At 37.6% G+C, this 16,052-nt stretch overlaps 1 protein-coding gene across 1 annotated transcript; it reads left to right on the plus strand.

Annotated features, from left to right (window-relative positions):
* The first annotated feature begins 651 nt into the window (after positions 1-651).
* On the plus strand, positions 652-8,518 carry LOC114287728 (coatomer subunit alpha-1). Its single transcript, XM_028231171.2, has 4 exons — positions 652-999; positions 1,255-1,492; positions 3,704-4,198; positions 5,124-8,518. The coding sequence occupies exons 2-4, from the start codon at positions 1,285-1,287 to the stop codon at positions 8,072-8,074; spliced, it is 3,654 nt and encodes a 1,217-aa protein (XP_028086972.2). The 5' UTR covers positions 652-999; positions 1,255-1,284; the 3' UTR covers positions 8,075-8,518.
* Positions 8,519-16,052: the final 7,534 nt, after the last annotated feature.

The following is a 16,052-nucleotide window of genomic DNA, read 5'->3' on the forward strand; positions in this document are numbered from 1 at the left end:
GATTTGATCATGTAGTTATCGATATCCGATCAATGTGATTTTTTATAAGCATATAGTACTCGACAAGTTCTACACATTGCACGGTTCATATTATCAAAACGGGACCAGTGATAGGTCCCCACGGGCCGAACAGCAGTGCGATCAAATTACACCTAACTGTGCAACTTTTTGTCACACAACCGTAGCACAGATTTGATTTTGTTAGATTGATGTGTTGGTGAATAGTGATAAAATTAATTTTTTAATTTTTTTTATTTTGGTGAATAATGATAACTTTTTAACTTTTTGAGTAACTTTTTGACTTTTTGACTTTTTGACTTTTTTGTGACATGTCAAACTTGGCCTATATATATTATAAATATAATATATGTTGAAACGATCGGTTTCGATTTTAATATAATTCGATACACAAAATACTTGAATCGATACTAAATCGAAAATCAAAAAGATCAAATTTTAAAACTGAAAAGATTCGATTTATTCCAATTCAATTAATTTAGTCATTTTTTTTTATTTTTCTTACATACCTATTCACAATACCTCCCCCAAATAGATCTAAACCGTTCACTGAGCCGTCCTTACTTAAGATTAACGGAATATGTGATAACTAACATAAGATATGACCAAAATATCATAACCATTCAAAACTCAATCAGACGGACCCTATTTATCTGAAGCATACCGTACTTGTGTAGTCAACATGTACATAATCCAACCCAACACAACCCAACCAGCCTCACCGCGACTCTCACCCCCCAAAAAAACTTCAGTTTACACCCCCTCTCTCTCTAAAATTAACGCAGACAATCAACGAGGCCAGATCTGCGAGAGAACTCAAAACCTCCCTTCACTCTCTCTCTGGATCTACGAGCCTGTGGATTACTTTCTCTCTCTAAAATTCTCCCTCCCTCTCTCTCTCTCTCTCTCTCTGTATTCATCTCTTACATGTTCGGTAGTGTAATCCAATCGGATCAATCGTTTAGCTTTGCCAGATCTGAGGTAAATAATTCGCTTCATTTTCTGAACCAATTCATCAAATTGAAAGCTATGATCTCTGTAGATCTGTGATTAATTTATATCATTAGGGTTTCATTTAGTGATTAATTAAATTGACTAATTTGGCGTTTTAGTGTTGTAATTCGTGTATGGTAAGATCTGGATTGAGCCTTCTGAGTTGTACATCGCGTTAATTTTTGTACTTTTTTTTGGAGAATTGTGTGTGTTTTTTTTGATTTAAGTGATTGTTGGGTACAGAATTTTTGAGATTTGTTGTGATTGGAGAGAATGTTGACGAAATTTGAGACGAAGAGTAATAGAGTGAAGGGACTGAGTTTCCACACTAAGAGACCGTGGATCCTCGCGAGTCTTCACAGCGGTGTCATCCAGCTATGGGATTACAGGATGGGGACTCTCATTGACAGATTCGATGAGCATGATGGTCCTGTTCGTGGCGTTCACTTTCACAAATCTCAGCCACTTTTTGTCTCTGGAGGTATTGAATTATTGCTGACAATTTAAATTTTAGTCTATCAGTGACTTAGATTTTTATAGTTTTCCCTACATTGTAGCTGTGGTGATTCTCTGTAATTTATTTGTTTTTATTTTAAATTATTGGATTCTATTTGATGTGACTATTTGTTATTGATATTTCATAGATCTATGCGTCAATGGTTTGATGCGTTATGTTGAGGCCTAGATTTTGCATTGTATAACTCAAGTAATCATTCTAAAAATGTGTGTTAGTTAATTTGGAGTATAGGTGTTGGCTTTTTGGTTTTCGAAGGTTATTATTGTGATTGCGAGCGTGCCAGTAAGGATTAATTTAGTCTTTACAGAAATTTAATTGCCAACCAATTATCAGACGACTGTATTTTAGTTCTCTCAGTCTCAATAAAGAGGACTTTTACTGGTAGCTTGATTTAGGAGAATTTAAACAGAATATCAATCAAATAAAGAAAATCTAAAGTATTTCACTAGAATGAAAAACTTACAACGATTCGAAGCGACAATCTATTTGAAACTACTCCTATGAATGAAAATGCAGTGCAGAATTTGAAGTACTGGAATATAAAGAACAAGGTATGTAAAAGTAAAGTAGAATAAGACTGGTTTTTTAGATCTGAGTCCGGGGGCTTTTTCCAAGGCCTTCTCTGCTATTTATACTGCTCAAAAGATGGCAGTCGAACTGTATTTCCAACCGTCGAACTGCTCCCTCATAATCGCGGATTATGTAGCCTCAAGATTAGCTCCACTATACCATCATTTGCAGTTAAGCTTCCCTCCTAAATTTGAATTTAAATAAGAGTAACCGCTGATGCCACATCACCTTGCATCTCTTTATTGATCCATTGCTACTCAGATCTCATAACAACCAATATCAACTGCCACGTGTACGATCAGGATCGAAGACTTGAATGGTCTCCCCATATTACCCTTACTGTGCCACGCGTCGAATTATAACTGGCTTGTACAAAATATGCAGCCAACAATAGATGGCTGTGATTCAGACCTGTTTGATCTGAATTATGTACTTTTTACTGCTTTTATGTTAGTATGTGTCATAGTTGAGAAAATTCAAATTTTTTTTTTTTTGGAGATTCTGTGTAGAAGTGGGTCAAAATGTCAAGAAATAAATGGCATGCCATTGATGAAATGCAATAAATTGAACTTTTTGTTGTATTCAATAATTACATGGAGAACAATTTGGTGGTTGTGTTTCTTTTATGCTGCATTATTTTGACATTCTGTTTTTTGTTTTTTAAATTTCAACTTTTATTTTAACGGTCTTGGCCAAGTTGATACAAAATTTCATTTATGTTGTCAGGGAAGGGTTAAAGACTATTGGAAGAAGTTTAATGGATCTCCATTTAAACAAAATGATGAACTTGAACAACTTGTTAAATATAAATCCTTGTTTGGAGTATAACACGCGGGTGTAGCCACGGCTTAGTCAATGGTGTCAGTTGACACCACTTAATGTTAAAATTTTTTGTTTAGTATATTAGACTCTTAGACAAATTTTTTGGACTTATACAAAGTGACCCCAATGACTTTAGGAAACATAACAATAAATTTATGGGTTTCACAAATTGAACCCAATAGAATAGAAAAAATAACATATACAAAATTACATGCATCCGAATACTCTGAGGTTTGAATAGTCTACTATTTGAAAGAGAGTAAAATGCCCACCTTAGGAAAGCAAAAGAGAGAGCTCTGGACCGGTTCTTGTTAGTGGTCTCTTTTATGCCAACAGAAGAAGTAGTTGTTACATTGCGACCTTTGATGTCTGTCTTTTATGATTTCCTACATATATCGAAAATGATGTGTTTGATAGCATAGGTAGTGAGGTTATTTAGAAAATTAAAACACACCGCGGACAATTGTCAACATTGTATGTTTTTGCTTGATTTTTTTTAAAGCAATAGTATTAACGTCACAACATTTATTTTTACATGTAATTTGACAACTTTAAATTACATTTGTTGATGTAATTAGGAATATATAAAATTACAATGGGTCATGTGGGAGTTGATTTTGATGGATTGTGTGTATAACTAAAAATTTTATATTGATAATGACTTGTTTAATGACCCCTCTCAATTAAATTCCCAGCTATGCCACTGATAACACAATGCACATTTTGTTTATGTGGTGCGTTTTGGTAGCAGTAAGCATCTTATCCACATTGTTGCTTATGCAGGAGATGATTACAAGATTAAGGTTTGGAACTACAAGTTGCATAGGTGTCTTTTTACTCTTCTTGGACACCTTGATTACATCCGAACTGTGCAGTTTCACCATGAGTATCCTTGGATTGTGAGTGCAAGTGATGATCAGACCATCAGGATTTGGAATTGGCAGTCACGTACTTGTATATCTGTTTTAACTGGACACAATCACTATGTAATGTGTGCTTCATTCCACCCTAAGGAAGACCTTGTCGTGTCAGCCTCGCTGGATCAGACAGTTCGTGTTTGGGATATTGGTGCCCTGAGGAAGAAGACTGTCTCCCCTGCTGATGACATTCTGCGGTTGAGTCATATGAACACAGATCTTTTTGGTGGGGTGGACGCCGTTGTTAAGTATGTCTTGGAAGGTCACGACCGTGGAGTCAACTGGGCTTCATTCCACCCAACCTTGCCTTTGATTGTCTCGGGAGCAGATGATCGTCAAGTGAAGCTGTGGCGCATGAATGGTCAGTTGTTCAAGAACTCCCTTTATGTTTTTTCCCCTCTCTTTTGTTCATAAGGTAGTTGTTAGGTTCTTTTCAAACTGTGCTGTGGTAGTAATTAATGGATCACTATTTGATAAACACGAGTATTGGAACTTGGGAGGAGGCAAGGGGGTCAGGGGATCTTGGGCCCTCGAAAAATTTGAGAGAGCCCATTTTTATATGAGAGCTACCCTTCAAAATTTATTGAACCCCATGTAATGGCCTCACCCCAAATTCAATCCCCTTGAAAATTTTGAAAGCTCCCTTTGTGCAAGGGTTGCCCTCCAAAATTTAATGCCCCATGTAATGGTCCTCCAAAAATTCAATATATTCTAATGTTAAAAAACCATTGATAAACCACGTGAAAAATCTTGTAATAAACAAGAAATATAGTTACTTGATTTGCGTGTAACCATTTTAAATATTTTTTTTTGGTTTTTAAAAGCAATGAATTTTTACTAGTGAAAATATATTGGTCTGTTATGTGAGCTCCTATAATTTTTAATTAGATTGCTTGAGAAGCTTTATAGGCTTAAGGCACTTTGAGTAATATTCAAATAGACTTATTAGAAGTGGGCAGCATGTCTAAATTGAGACTATCACTGCCACTGGTCTTCTATGCTTTTTGATCGGTCCGATCGAACTATATTAAATAATATTTAATAATTATTTAAACGTTTAATCCTGACCTGACCCACCATCCACCCATACTTTACTTCTGCCACCCTCCCCCAGCGTTGGAATCCTAGCTCTGTACCTGATTAGAAAGTTTCAAAACAATTATTACATCTCATCTCAGTTGATATGGACAACAGTGAAACTTCCAGAGAGGTTATATAATTATCATTTTAATAATTGATTTATTAGAACTATCATAACTGTTTGGGCATTCTATTCTTTTTTCCAGACACAAAGGCTTGGGAAGTGGATACATTGAGGGGACACATGAATAATGTGTCATGTGTTATGTTTCATGCCAAGCAGGACATAATTGTTTCCAACTCAGAGGACAAGAGCATTCGTGTTTGGGATGTAACGAAGCGGACTGGTGTTCAAACTTTCCGGCGGGAGCATGATCGATTTTGGATTCTCTCAGCTCACCCTGAGATGAATCTTCTAGCTGCTGGTCACGATAGTGGTATGATTGTGTTTAAGTTGGAAAGAGAAAGACCTGCCTTCTCTGTAAGTGGAGATACTATGTTCTATGCCAAAGATCGCTTTTTGCGGTTTTATGAGTTCTCAACTCAGAGAGACACACAAGTGATTCCAATTCGACGCCCTGGTTCTACAAGCCTAAATCAAGGTCCACGCACTCTTTCATACAGTCCTACAGAAAATGCTGTTCTAATCTGTTCTGATGTTGATGGTGGCTCTTATGAGCTCTATGCAATTCCTAAAGACAGTATTAATAGGGGTGATACCGTGCAAGAGGCAAAAAGAGGTATGGGAGGGTCAGCAGTCTTTGTTGCTCGAAATAGGTTTGCTGTGATCGACAAAAGCAACAATCAAATTCTAATCAAGAACCTTAAGAATGAGATTGTTAAGAAGAGTAGTCTCCCTATTGCTGCTGATGCAATATTCTATGCGGGAACAGGGAACTTGCTTTGTAGGGCAGAGGACAGGGTTGTTATATTTGACCTTCAGCAGAGAATTATTCTTGGTGATCTGCAAACTCCTTTTGTTAAGTATATTATTTGGTCAAATGATATGGAGAGTGTAGCTTTGCTAAGCAAACATGCTATAGTTATTACCAGTAAGAAACTTGTCCACCAGTGCACCCTTCACGAGACGATTCGTGTGAAGAGTGGAGCCTGGGACGACAATGGGGTTTTCATTTATACAACCCTGAATCACATCAAGTACTGCCTTCCCAACGGAGATAGTGGAATAATACGGACCCTTGATGTCCCAATATACATCACAAAAGTTTCAGGGAATAAGATTTTTTGCTTGGACCGAGATGGAAAGAACAAGGTTATAGTAATTGATGCAACAGAATATATCTTTAAGCTGTCCCTAATGAAGAAGAAATATGACCATGTTATGAGCATGATAAGGAACTCCCAGCTCTGTGGGCAGGCAATGATTGCTTATTTGCAGCAGAAAGGATTCCCTGAAGTTGCTCTTCATTTTGTGAAAGATGAGAGAACCCGTTTCAATCTGGCTCTCGAGAGTGGGAACATCCAGATTGCGGTTGCTTCTGCAAAAGAAATTGATGAGAAGGATCACTGGTACAGATTAGGGGTGGAGGCTCTTCGCCAAGGTAACGCTGGAATTGTTGAGTATGCCTACCAGAGGACAAAGAATTTCGAGAGGTTGTCTTTTCTTTATCTCATTACTGGCAATGTGGACAAACTATCCAAAATGCTTAAAATTGCTGAGGTCAAGAACGATGTTATGGGCCAGTTCCATAATGCTTTGTATCTTGGTGATGTTCGTGAGCGTGTTAAGATTTTGGAGAATGCCGGGCATTTGCCACTTGCATATATCACTGCTTCAGTCCACGGCCTACATGATATTGCCGAATGTCTAGCGACAAAATTGGGAGATAATGTTCCTGCCTTGCCGAAGGGTAAAGTACCATCTCTTCTGATGTCTCCAACCCCCGTTTTGTGTGGTGGAGATTGGCCCCTCTTGAGAGTCATGAGAGGCATATTTGAGGGTGGGCTTGATAATATTGGGAAGGGTGCCCCTGATGAAGATGAAGAGGCTGCCGATGCTGATTGGGGCGAAGAACTCGATGTAATTGATGTCGATGGCTTACAAAATGGGGATATTGCAGCTGTTCTGGAGGATGGGGAAGTACCTGAAGAAAATGATGACGAGGGTGGATGGGATCTCGAGGATTTGGAGCTTCCTCCTGAGGCAGATACTCCAAAGGCAGTCAATGCCCGCTCCTCAGTTTTTGTGGCCCCTACTCCTGGCATGCCCGTAAGCCAAATTTGGATCCAGAGATCTTCTCTCGCTGCCGAACATGCAGCCGCTGGCAATTTTGATACCGCAATGCGCTTGCTGAGTCGGCAATTGGGAATAAAAAACTTCAATCCTTTGAAATCCATGTTTCTTGATCTCCATTCTGGTAGCCATACCTATCTACGTGCATTTTCATCTGCTCCAGTGTTAAACCTGGCAATTGAACGAGGATGGAGCGAGTCTGCTAGCCCTAATGTGAGGGGCCCACCAGCACTCGTGTTCAATTTCTCTCAATTGGAAGAGAAACTCAAGGCTGCTTACAAAGCCACAACATCTGGGAAATTCACTGAGGCTCTTAGGCTCTTCCTTAGTATCCTTCATACCATTCCATTGGTTGTGGTCGAGTCAAGAAGAGAGGTCGACGAAGTGAAGGAATTGATCATTATAGTGAAAGAGTATGTTTTGGGTCTGCAAATGGAGCTCTTGAGGAAGGAAATGAAAGACAACCCAGTACGCCAACAAGAGCTTGCAGCTTATTTCACCCACTGCAACCTTCAAATGCCTCACTTGAGGCTAGCGTTGCAAAATGCAATGACCGTTTGCTACAAGGCTAAGAACCTCAGTACGGCAGCCAATTTTGCGAGGCGGCTCTTGGAGACCAATCCGACGAATGACAACCAAGCAAAGATGGCCCGGCAAGTGCTTCAGACTGCTGAGAAGAACATGAAAGACGTGACTCAGCTGAACTATGATTTCAGAAATCCATTTGTGGTTTGTGGAGCAACACATGTACCCATTTACCGAGGACAGAAAGATGTCTCGTGCCCTTATTGTAGTGCCCGGTTTGTGCCAAGCCAGGAAGGGCAGCTCTGTACTGTTTGTGATCTTGCAGTGGTCGGGACAGATGCTTCAGGCTTGCTTTGCTCTCCTTCCCAGATAAGATGATCTAGCTACTGAACCCAGCATATTTTTATACTCATCTTCCAGGAGCAGGGCTGTTCAAGTTGATGCTGTCATCGGTAGGCAAAGGTAAGAAAATATTGATCAAGAGTTTTAAGTTTCTATTGAACTGTCTCTCTGCTTTCCTGTCTCCCCCACTTTTTAAATTTTTTCTTATTTAGTTGATTATGGTTTTGAATGTAATAAACAAATTGAGACTTTTGGTTGGGGCTATTCTTGTGAGTTGTTGATAGACAAGAATGACCTAGGGTCTTTGTTAAAAGTAGACATTGGTCATAGGTAAGACGAGGGCTTATATATTGGCATATGCAAAAATGTTGTTGGGAAAATTTGCTTATTTTCTGTGATGTTCATCGCTGTTTCTATTGGCATAGCTTTGTTTTGTGCTCATAGATAATTGAATTGAAATTTCCAATCTTTGTTCATTTAGCTATTGGATTTCATTGCGATTTTGGTTGCTTTTGAAATGTTAATTTGGTTTCTGTTTGGTTGCTAAACACGAGTGAGTGATGTCAAATTGTAGTCAACTAGATCTACTACTTTAGAGCTTACATTGATGAATAGATTTCTTGGTGACTAGCTGTTAAATTTATAAATCTTGTGATTGCCAATGTACTAGGAAGCACGGATACGGATATGGGATACGGATACGATACGATACGGATACGGCGATACGACAAAATTTGAAAAATTAGGATACGGGTATGGCGGGGATACGCTCATAAAAAATATTATTTTAACAATTTTAGTAATGCAGTATGCATAAAAATAAAACCTAAAGCAAAAGATAACTTGATAAAGAAGAAAATTTCCTATAGAACTAAGAGTCTTCAAGGTCAATAGCTTCAACTTGTTCCCCTTCATCAGTGAATATCACAGACCTTAGCTAAAGCTAAAAAATCATTCTTAAATAAAAATTTCAGCAAATATACTTTTTTAAGTCATCAATGATAGCCTAGGAAGCACGGATACGGATATGGTGATATGGGGATGTGAATATGGTGATATGTCAAAATTTGAAAAAGTATGATACAGGTACAGCGGGGATACATTCGTAAAAAAAAGAAAATTATAATTTTGATAATGTAATATGCATGAAAATAAAACTTAAAGTAAATTAATAAATAAAAAGAGGGATTCCTATTAACCTAAAAGTGCTCAAACATTCATAAAATATCCAAAACTAAAAGCAAAAGCAAATGCAAATTAAACATCATCCTTACATGCCAACACCAAAAAAAGAATGAGAGCAGAGAGAAGAAACGTGAGAGAGTGAGAAAGCGAGAGAGAAGTGAGAGAGACAACAAGGATACATCAATTTGACAAATTCTATTACTTTAACTCTCACTGTATTCCTCTTATCAAAGAACTAAACAAAATATTATAAGTAATATGTAACTTCGAGTATCCGATACTTCAAAATTAAGTATCCGATACTTCAAAATTAATAAAAAATTAATTAAGAAGTATCTGATACTTTTAAGAAGTATCCGATACGTATTCGCGAGTATTCGAGGAGTATCGGTATCTGATAAGTATCCGATACGGATACGTCACCCTTTTTGAAGTATCCGTGCTTCATAGCCAATGTATCATTGTTTAAAGTTTTTGTTATTGTTTGTTTCAAAAAGTTATTGTTTTTGTTAAAGTTGGTTAACTTTTCAAGTACTTCGCTTGCAAGTTGCATCCCTAATCATAATCTGCCTGATTAGTTGAGTTAGTTGAGATGGTGATACCTCATGACTATAAATAAGAGCTCTTAATAGTCGCCGAAAATAAAATAATAATAATAATACAAGTATAAGCTGAGTATCTTAAACTACACATCTCTACATGTATCCTTGCTTAAAAGGGTTTGCAATTCCATTGCTTGCTAGAGTAAACTATGCACACACAGAAGCAATCCATTTAATTTCTTAACCAAAACCAATCCAATAAGAGCCATGATACATTTATATTTGAAGTTAGTGTTATTATAAAATTCATCACTTAATGAGAGCTGTGGTATAACCATTCAATTATCTGTGGTATAACCATTCAATTATTCATTGTTAAAGAGGATACAAATAAGGAATTTTCATTCACACTATAATTTTCGTACTAAATAGTAAATCTTTCACGTCTGATTTAAAACAAGGCTTCCAAACCAAGTTGCGGCTATTTTAGTTACAAAAAATAAAATAAGTTATTTTAGCCATAACAAACAAAATATCACATCCAATCCGTAATAATTACTCTTTTCTTACAAAAAAAGTCAAAAAATCACCCAAACTAAGCTTTTTAGCCCAAGCTAAAATAGTTAAAAAAGTCAAAAAGTCAACCCACTTCTCAAACGGAAGCTAGCTTTCTTTGAGATGTGGGTGGGTTTTTTGATTTTTTGTCTATTTTAGTGTGGGGTTAAAAAGCCGCGCTTGGAATAGCCTTTTTAGTTTTTTTGACTTTTATGAGAAAAAAAATAAAATGATTATGGTTTTAATGTGACATTTTGTTTTATTGGGTTAAAAAGTCTATTTTATCTTTTTGTGGCTAAAATAACCCTAACTTAACCCAAACCTTCATGCCAAACATTGCCTCAAAGCTCTTTTGGGAAGTCTTGGTTTGGGATTTTTTTGGCTAAAATAGCCATAAAAAAATAAAATAGGCTTTTTAGTCTAATAAGATAAAATATCACATCTAACTCATAATTATTTTATTCTTTATCTCACAAAAAGTTAAAAAGTCATTCTTAAACGAGGCTTTTTAGTCCTGGATTAAAATAGTCAAAAAACCAACTCATTTCTCGAACAAACCCTTACGCTGTGTTTGGTTGGGAGATTTGGGAAGGAATTTGGAAAGGGAGAGAAAAAATGTGTGTGAAACTAGGTGAAATATAGACATATTTTATTCACATTTCACCTATTTTTTTTATTTTTCTTTCCAAATTCCTCCGCAAATCCTCCAACCAAACACAGCATTAATAAGTATGAAACGTTTATACACTTATTTTTATTTAATTTTCATACTGTGTTTTAATTAAAATGATCTAGAATAGTTCAACTTATATAATCCTAATGAACCAAAAAAAAAAATTGTAAAAAAAAAAAAAAATCCTATGAAACCAAATTTGAAAACAGTTTTAAAAAATGAATAAGTTCTGTAAAGTATTTAAACTGTAACTCGTTATATCCTAGGGTAAATTTGTCCGACTCTTTTTGAAATTTAAAGCGACTCCTTTTGAAATTTAAAGAAAAAATAATAAAACGACGTAATTGCATTAGATTTCATAAAATTTTAGTTCGCACAATTCACACAACATTTAAACTCATTTTTATTAATAATTCAATTGTTTAAATTGAAACATATATATATACATACATATTTCTTGTTTATGTATTTTTACGCTATTTACTTTAGTTCAGATCTTTTTAGCTTAAAATTTTGTGTATAATTATTTTAGAGGTGCAACTTGGGCGAGCTCAATCCGAGCAACCTGAGCCCAGCTCGAATTTTTTTAGAGCTTAGACAAAATATTTTTAAATTCGGTACGGGCTTGGACAAAAATTCAGAAGCCCGAATTAAATTTGGGCAGGCTTGGGCAAAGACGTTAAACAACCCGAGCAACCCGAAACCCGAATTATATATATAAATATATAAAAATATTAAATATACATACTGTTGGCTTTTTAGCTTTTCGAAGGGTATTTTTGTAAATGTGAGCGTGCTAGCAAGGATCAATCAGTCCTTACAGAAATTGTGATTGCCAACCAATTACCAGACGATTGTGTTTTAGTTCTTTCAGCCTCAATGAAGAGGACTTTTACTGGTGGCTTGATTTAGGAGAAATTAAGAGAAATAACAATTAATATGAAGAATAATGAAAGTATTTCATAAAAATGAAAAACTTACAATAGTCCAAACTCAGCCTCGAAGAGGTTTACAGCAACAATCCACTTGAATCTACTTGAGACTACTCCTATGAATTGAAGTGCAGTGCAGATATGTAAAGTGCAGGTATTGAAAGTACAGGAATGTAAAACTGGAAAGTAAAAATATGAAATAAAGACTGGTGTGTATGATCTGAGTCCCCCCCTTTTTCCTGGGGGTCTTTCTGTTATTTATACTTGTCAAAGATGACCTTCGAACTGCTCTTCAAACCGTCGAACTGCTCCTCCATGATCGCTGATCATGTTGCCTTAGAAGTAGCTCCATTATGCCACCATTTGCAATTAGGCTTCTCTCCTGTATTTGAATTTGAATATGAGTAATCGTTGAAGCCACGTCACCTTGCGTTTCTTTACTGATCCAATGTTGCTCAGACCATGTGAGAACCAATTATCATCACCACGTGTACGATCAGGATTGGAGACTTAAATTATTTTCCAATAATACCCTTATTCTGCCACGTGTCGGATTGTAACTGGCTTTTACAAAATATATAGCTAACATTACCCCCCGCACTAATATACCCAATACTTGGTGATATTAGTGGACCAAGAAGCTTTTCCCGCGCTTTTGGATCGTGTATGGAATTCATCTCCAGGAAACATAACCGTCACCTATTTGATGATTATTTGCATTAATTCCCTTTTGATTCTGTTGGATATCCCAACACCTTAGTATTCGAACAAACCATGGCTAAACCAACTCTCCTTTCTACTAATCAAGCATACGAAGAGTCATTGGGTAATGCTGATCCCCCTCGAAAGAACCTCCACGCATTCATTAGCCACCTTTATCCACCTTCCTATATTCAGGTTATGGATGCCTTTGCAAATTATCATCCTTTGGACCACGAATACATTGCCCTTAAGACTTCAATTCGACAAACTACAGCCATAGATACAGGAAGTTTTTCCCCTGATTCTTCCTTGTATTTCGAACAAACTGCTTTCGATCCCTCGATTCAGCAATTTGCAGCCATGGATTTAGGAAAAAATTCTGCATGGGATGAGGCTACAACTTCTTCATCTCCTGGGACCTCTGGCTGGACCAACTGGTCAACACCTGAGACTTATGATTTGAGGGAGCGAATCAATCACCATTTCGTTGAATTCACTGACCCTTTGGAATTTCCTTCCTACGCTCGAAGTTCAGTGGTCTATCCTTATGTGCCCATTGACCAACGACGTAGCTTGGAGGAGAACTTGCTTGTGGCTTGGTATACATCTTCTATGCCTACGAAGATAATGCCTGCTATCCGGCGCTCAGAAGAAGCACAAGGGTACAACCCATCATTCTTAGCCAAGAAGGCGAAGATCTGCTCTTCTGACTGGCTTGCTTATATTAATGCCTTTGTTCCTTCCGCTCCCGCGCCATCTCCCATAATGGAAGCATCCACACCTTCTTCTCCATCCTTTGAAGCTGAAGCATCTACATCTTCTTCTTCACTGTTTGAAGCAGAACCATCCACTCCGTCTCCTCCTCCTACTTTGTCCTGGACGGAGAAAATAAGGCTTGCCCTTCCAATGGACAAAGTTTTTCCACCTTACCAACCTTCGTCACCCCCTTCTCCAGCCGAGCGAAAACAAGCTCAACTTTTGCTCGCGGCTTTCTCCCACCTGCCCTTCAATGTTCTTGAGGATGACATTCCTCTTGAGAACTTTCGATGGGCTTGTGATGTCCTGACTAGGGATTATGTCCTCAACCCTCTTGCCCAAGCAGAGCTTCATTTGTTTTTGGACCAACTTCCAGTACTCCTTTATTGGCATCGGAATTCCATGGTCACTATGCAATCTTTAGACCAACTTTCGTCTCTGCGAATTCAGGCCCAGTATGAAGCAGAAAACTTCACCGAAGAATTCGACGACTTCAAGAATAAAGATTCTGCATATTGGGATGATTTGATCGTAGATGAATTGGAACAAAGATTGAGGGATGAGGCTTTTGAAATAAAGGCTGAAGAGCTCTATTATGAAGTGAGAGCACATCAGCTCATGCAGCCAACTCTTGAAGAAATAGAAGATATAATAAAGAAAGAGCAGAAATTCATTGACCATTGTTGGACTAAATTTCATGATCTTGTTATCTATTCTATTCCTTATTTTTATGAACTTGAGTTTGTACCCAAATGGGGTTATTCAATGTAATCTCTTTATCTTTAATACAAACAAAGTTCTTTTGCACTCGTCATTGCTCGACTCTGCTTCCTTTTATATTTTAAAACTAATTTAGAGCTTCGAATTGGACAACCTCATCCTTCGAATTATATATTCAATCATTTTCTTTTAATGATAAATAATGAAACACTAGAAGGAACCAATCATGTCTTTTTCCAATTCATGAAGTAAAATTGACAATTCTGGCAGATATTATCTTAGTGCTTCGATTTCAACAACTTTACTCTTCAACACTAACTGTAACCAATATATGGTCATGGTTGATATAGCCAATCAATTTTAAACTGATCTCTTTGGCTTCGAAGGGTAACCTATGGCAATTCCTTCTTACACATATAGGAACCAATGATTGGTTTTGGATGTTTCGAACAGTGCCCCTCTTCCTTAAAGAGTCCTAGGGTTTGCTTTGAATGTTGTCACTTTGACTGATAACCTTCAAACAGGTCTTTAGACTTTTTGAAATAGACCAATACTTTGAGCATTCAAGCATTTTTAAGCATGTAGTATGCTTCGAAGTCGGCTTCTGCATTTCGAAGCTGTTGTTGTTTGAAATTTTAGCGCCAAAATTTGGCTTCGAAGCTGGCATCAATGTGCTTTTCCCTCCAGAAATTATCGATGTTGAAAGAGATTCCTTATATTTGCACGTTTTAGTACTTAACGACTTACGAGATATATTCCCGAACACAAAAGTTATTTAAAACCTTTTTACTCTGTGCCCCGGAATTGCTTACGCATTCAAACCCCCTTTAGATTTCCATTTCTCTCTACTCCCTTCTATATTTTCCGAAAAAACTCACTATCAATGGCCTCTTCCTCATCAAAAGTTCCGACCATAGAGCGCGTAAGCTCATCTGTGGCTTTGAAACGGCTTATTGATGCTGAATGTGAGAAATACAAGGGTAATGAGAAAAGTGTCATCGATGGGCGTATCTTTATCCCTCGTCGCCATGTGCAGCGAGAGTACGTGCTTGGGCCCATTTTCAAGGAGATCCCTTCTGAGCTTCCCGCCCTATATCCTCGTTTGGAGAATCAATGTCTTCTGTATGAGGGTGGTCTCGACTGGAAAGGTTGGAAAGTCAATCGTCCTCACCGATGCTGGCCCACGATGAGACCAGAGTGGCAAGAATGGTACGATCGGGTTGTCCCTACTAGGACACTGGACCTTCAAGAACTCTGCCTTCTCGATGCTCTTCGACTATCTAGGGTAACTATCTCAGAAGACCCTTTTCTAATTCCTGCTGCTTTATGTTTTTGGAACCCTATTTTCAATTTCTTTCAGTTTAGGTGTGGGATGATGGCTCCCACTGTCCTTGACATTTGCCATCTTTTAGGAGTATCCACTATTGGTACTCCTATTACCCCAGATTTCCCTGATTTAACGGTCCCTTTCCTTCTCCCTTCTTTTACTTCCTCTTATAGTGATTTTGTTAGAGCTGAGATTAAAAAAGAGGGCCCGGTAACTGATAGGGAATTCTTTTCCTTCTTGTTATACTGGCTTTGCAAATTTCTCTTCTGTACTTCTTCCCAAAGAATAATGTCAGAATTTGCTCCTCTTGCCAAAGCCTTCGTCTTGCGGAAACGAGTAGCCTTGGCCCCATATATCTTAGGCCATACATATAGAGCTTGCTCTCTCTTTTGTGAAAAACCCTTAGATGCTAACCAAAGGGGGCCATTCTGGATCCTTCAGCTTTGGCTTTTCGCCTACTTCACCGACTTGCAATCCAAATGCCTCAAATTTTCTGGGCCGTTTTCTCTTACCCATGGCATAAGATTGGCCAATGCTTCACTCTATCCCTCTACTTTTTCCTTTTATTTTTCTTTCTTTCATCAGCTACCAGCCACCCCTCCTCTTCATTACTTCCGTCCCT

Source organism: Camellia sinensis, chromosome 2, assembly GCF_055761805.1.
Source record: "Camellia sinensis isolate YWXY chromosome 2, ASM5576180v1, whole genome shotgun sequence".
Lineage (NCBI taxonomy): Eukaryota > Viridiplantae > Streptophyta > Magnoliopsida > Ericales > Theaceae > Camellia > Camellia sinensis.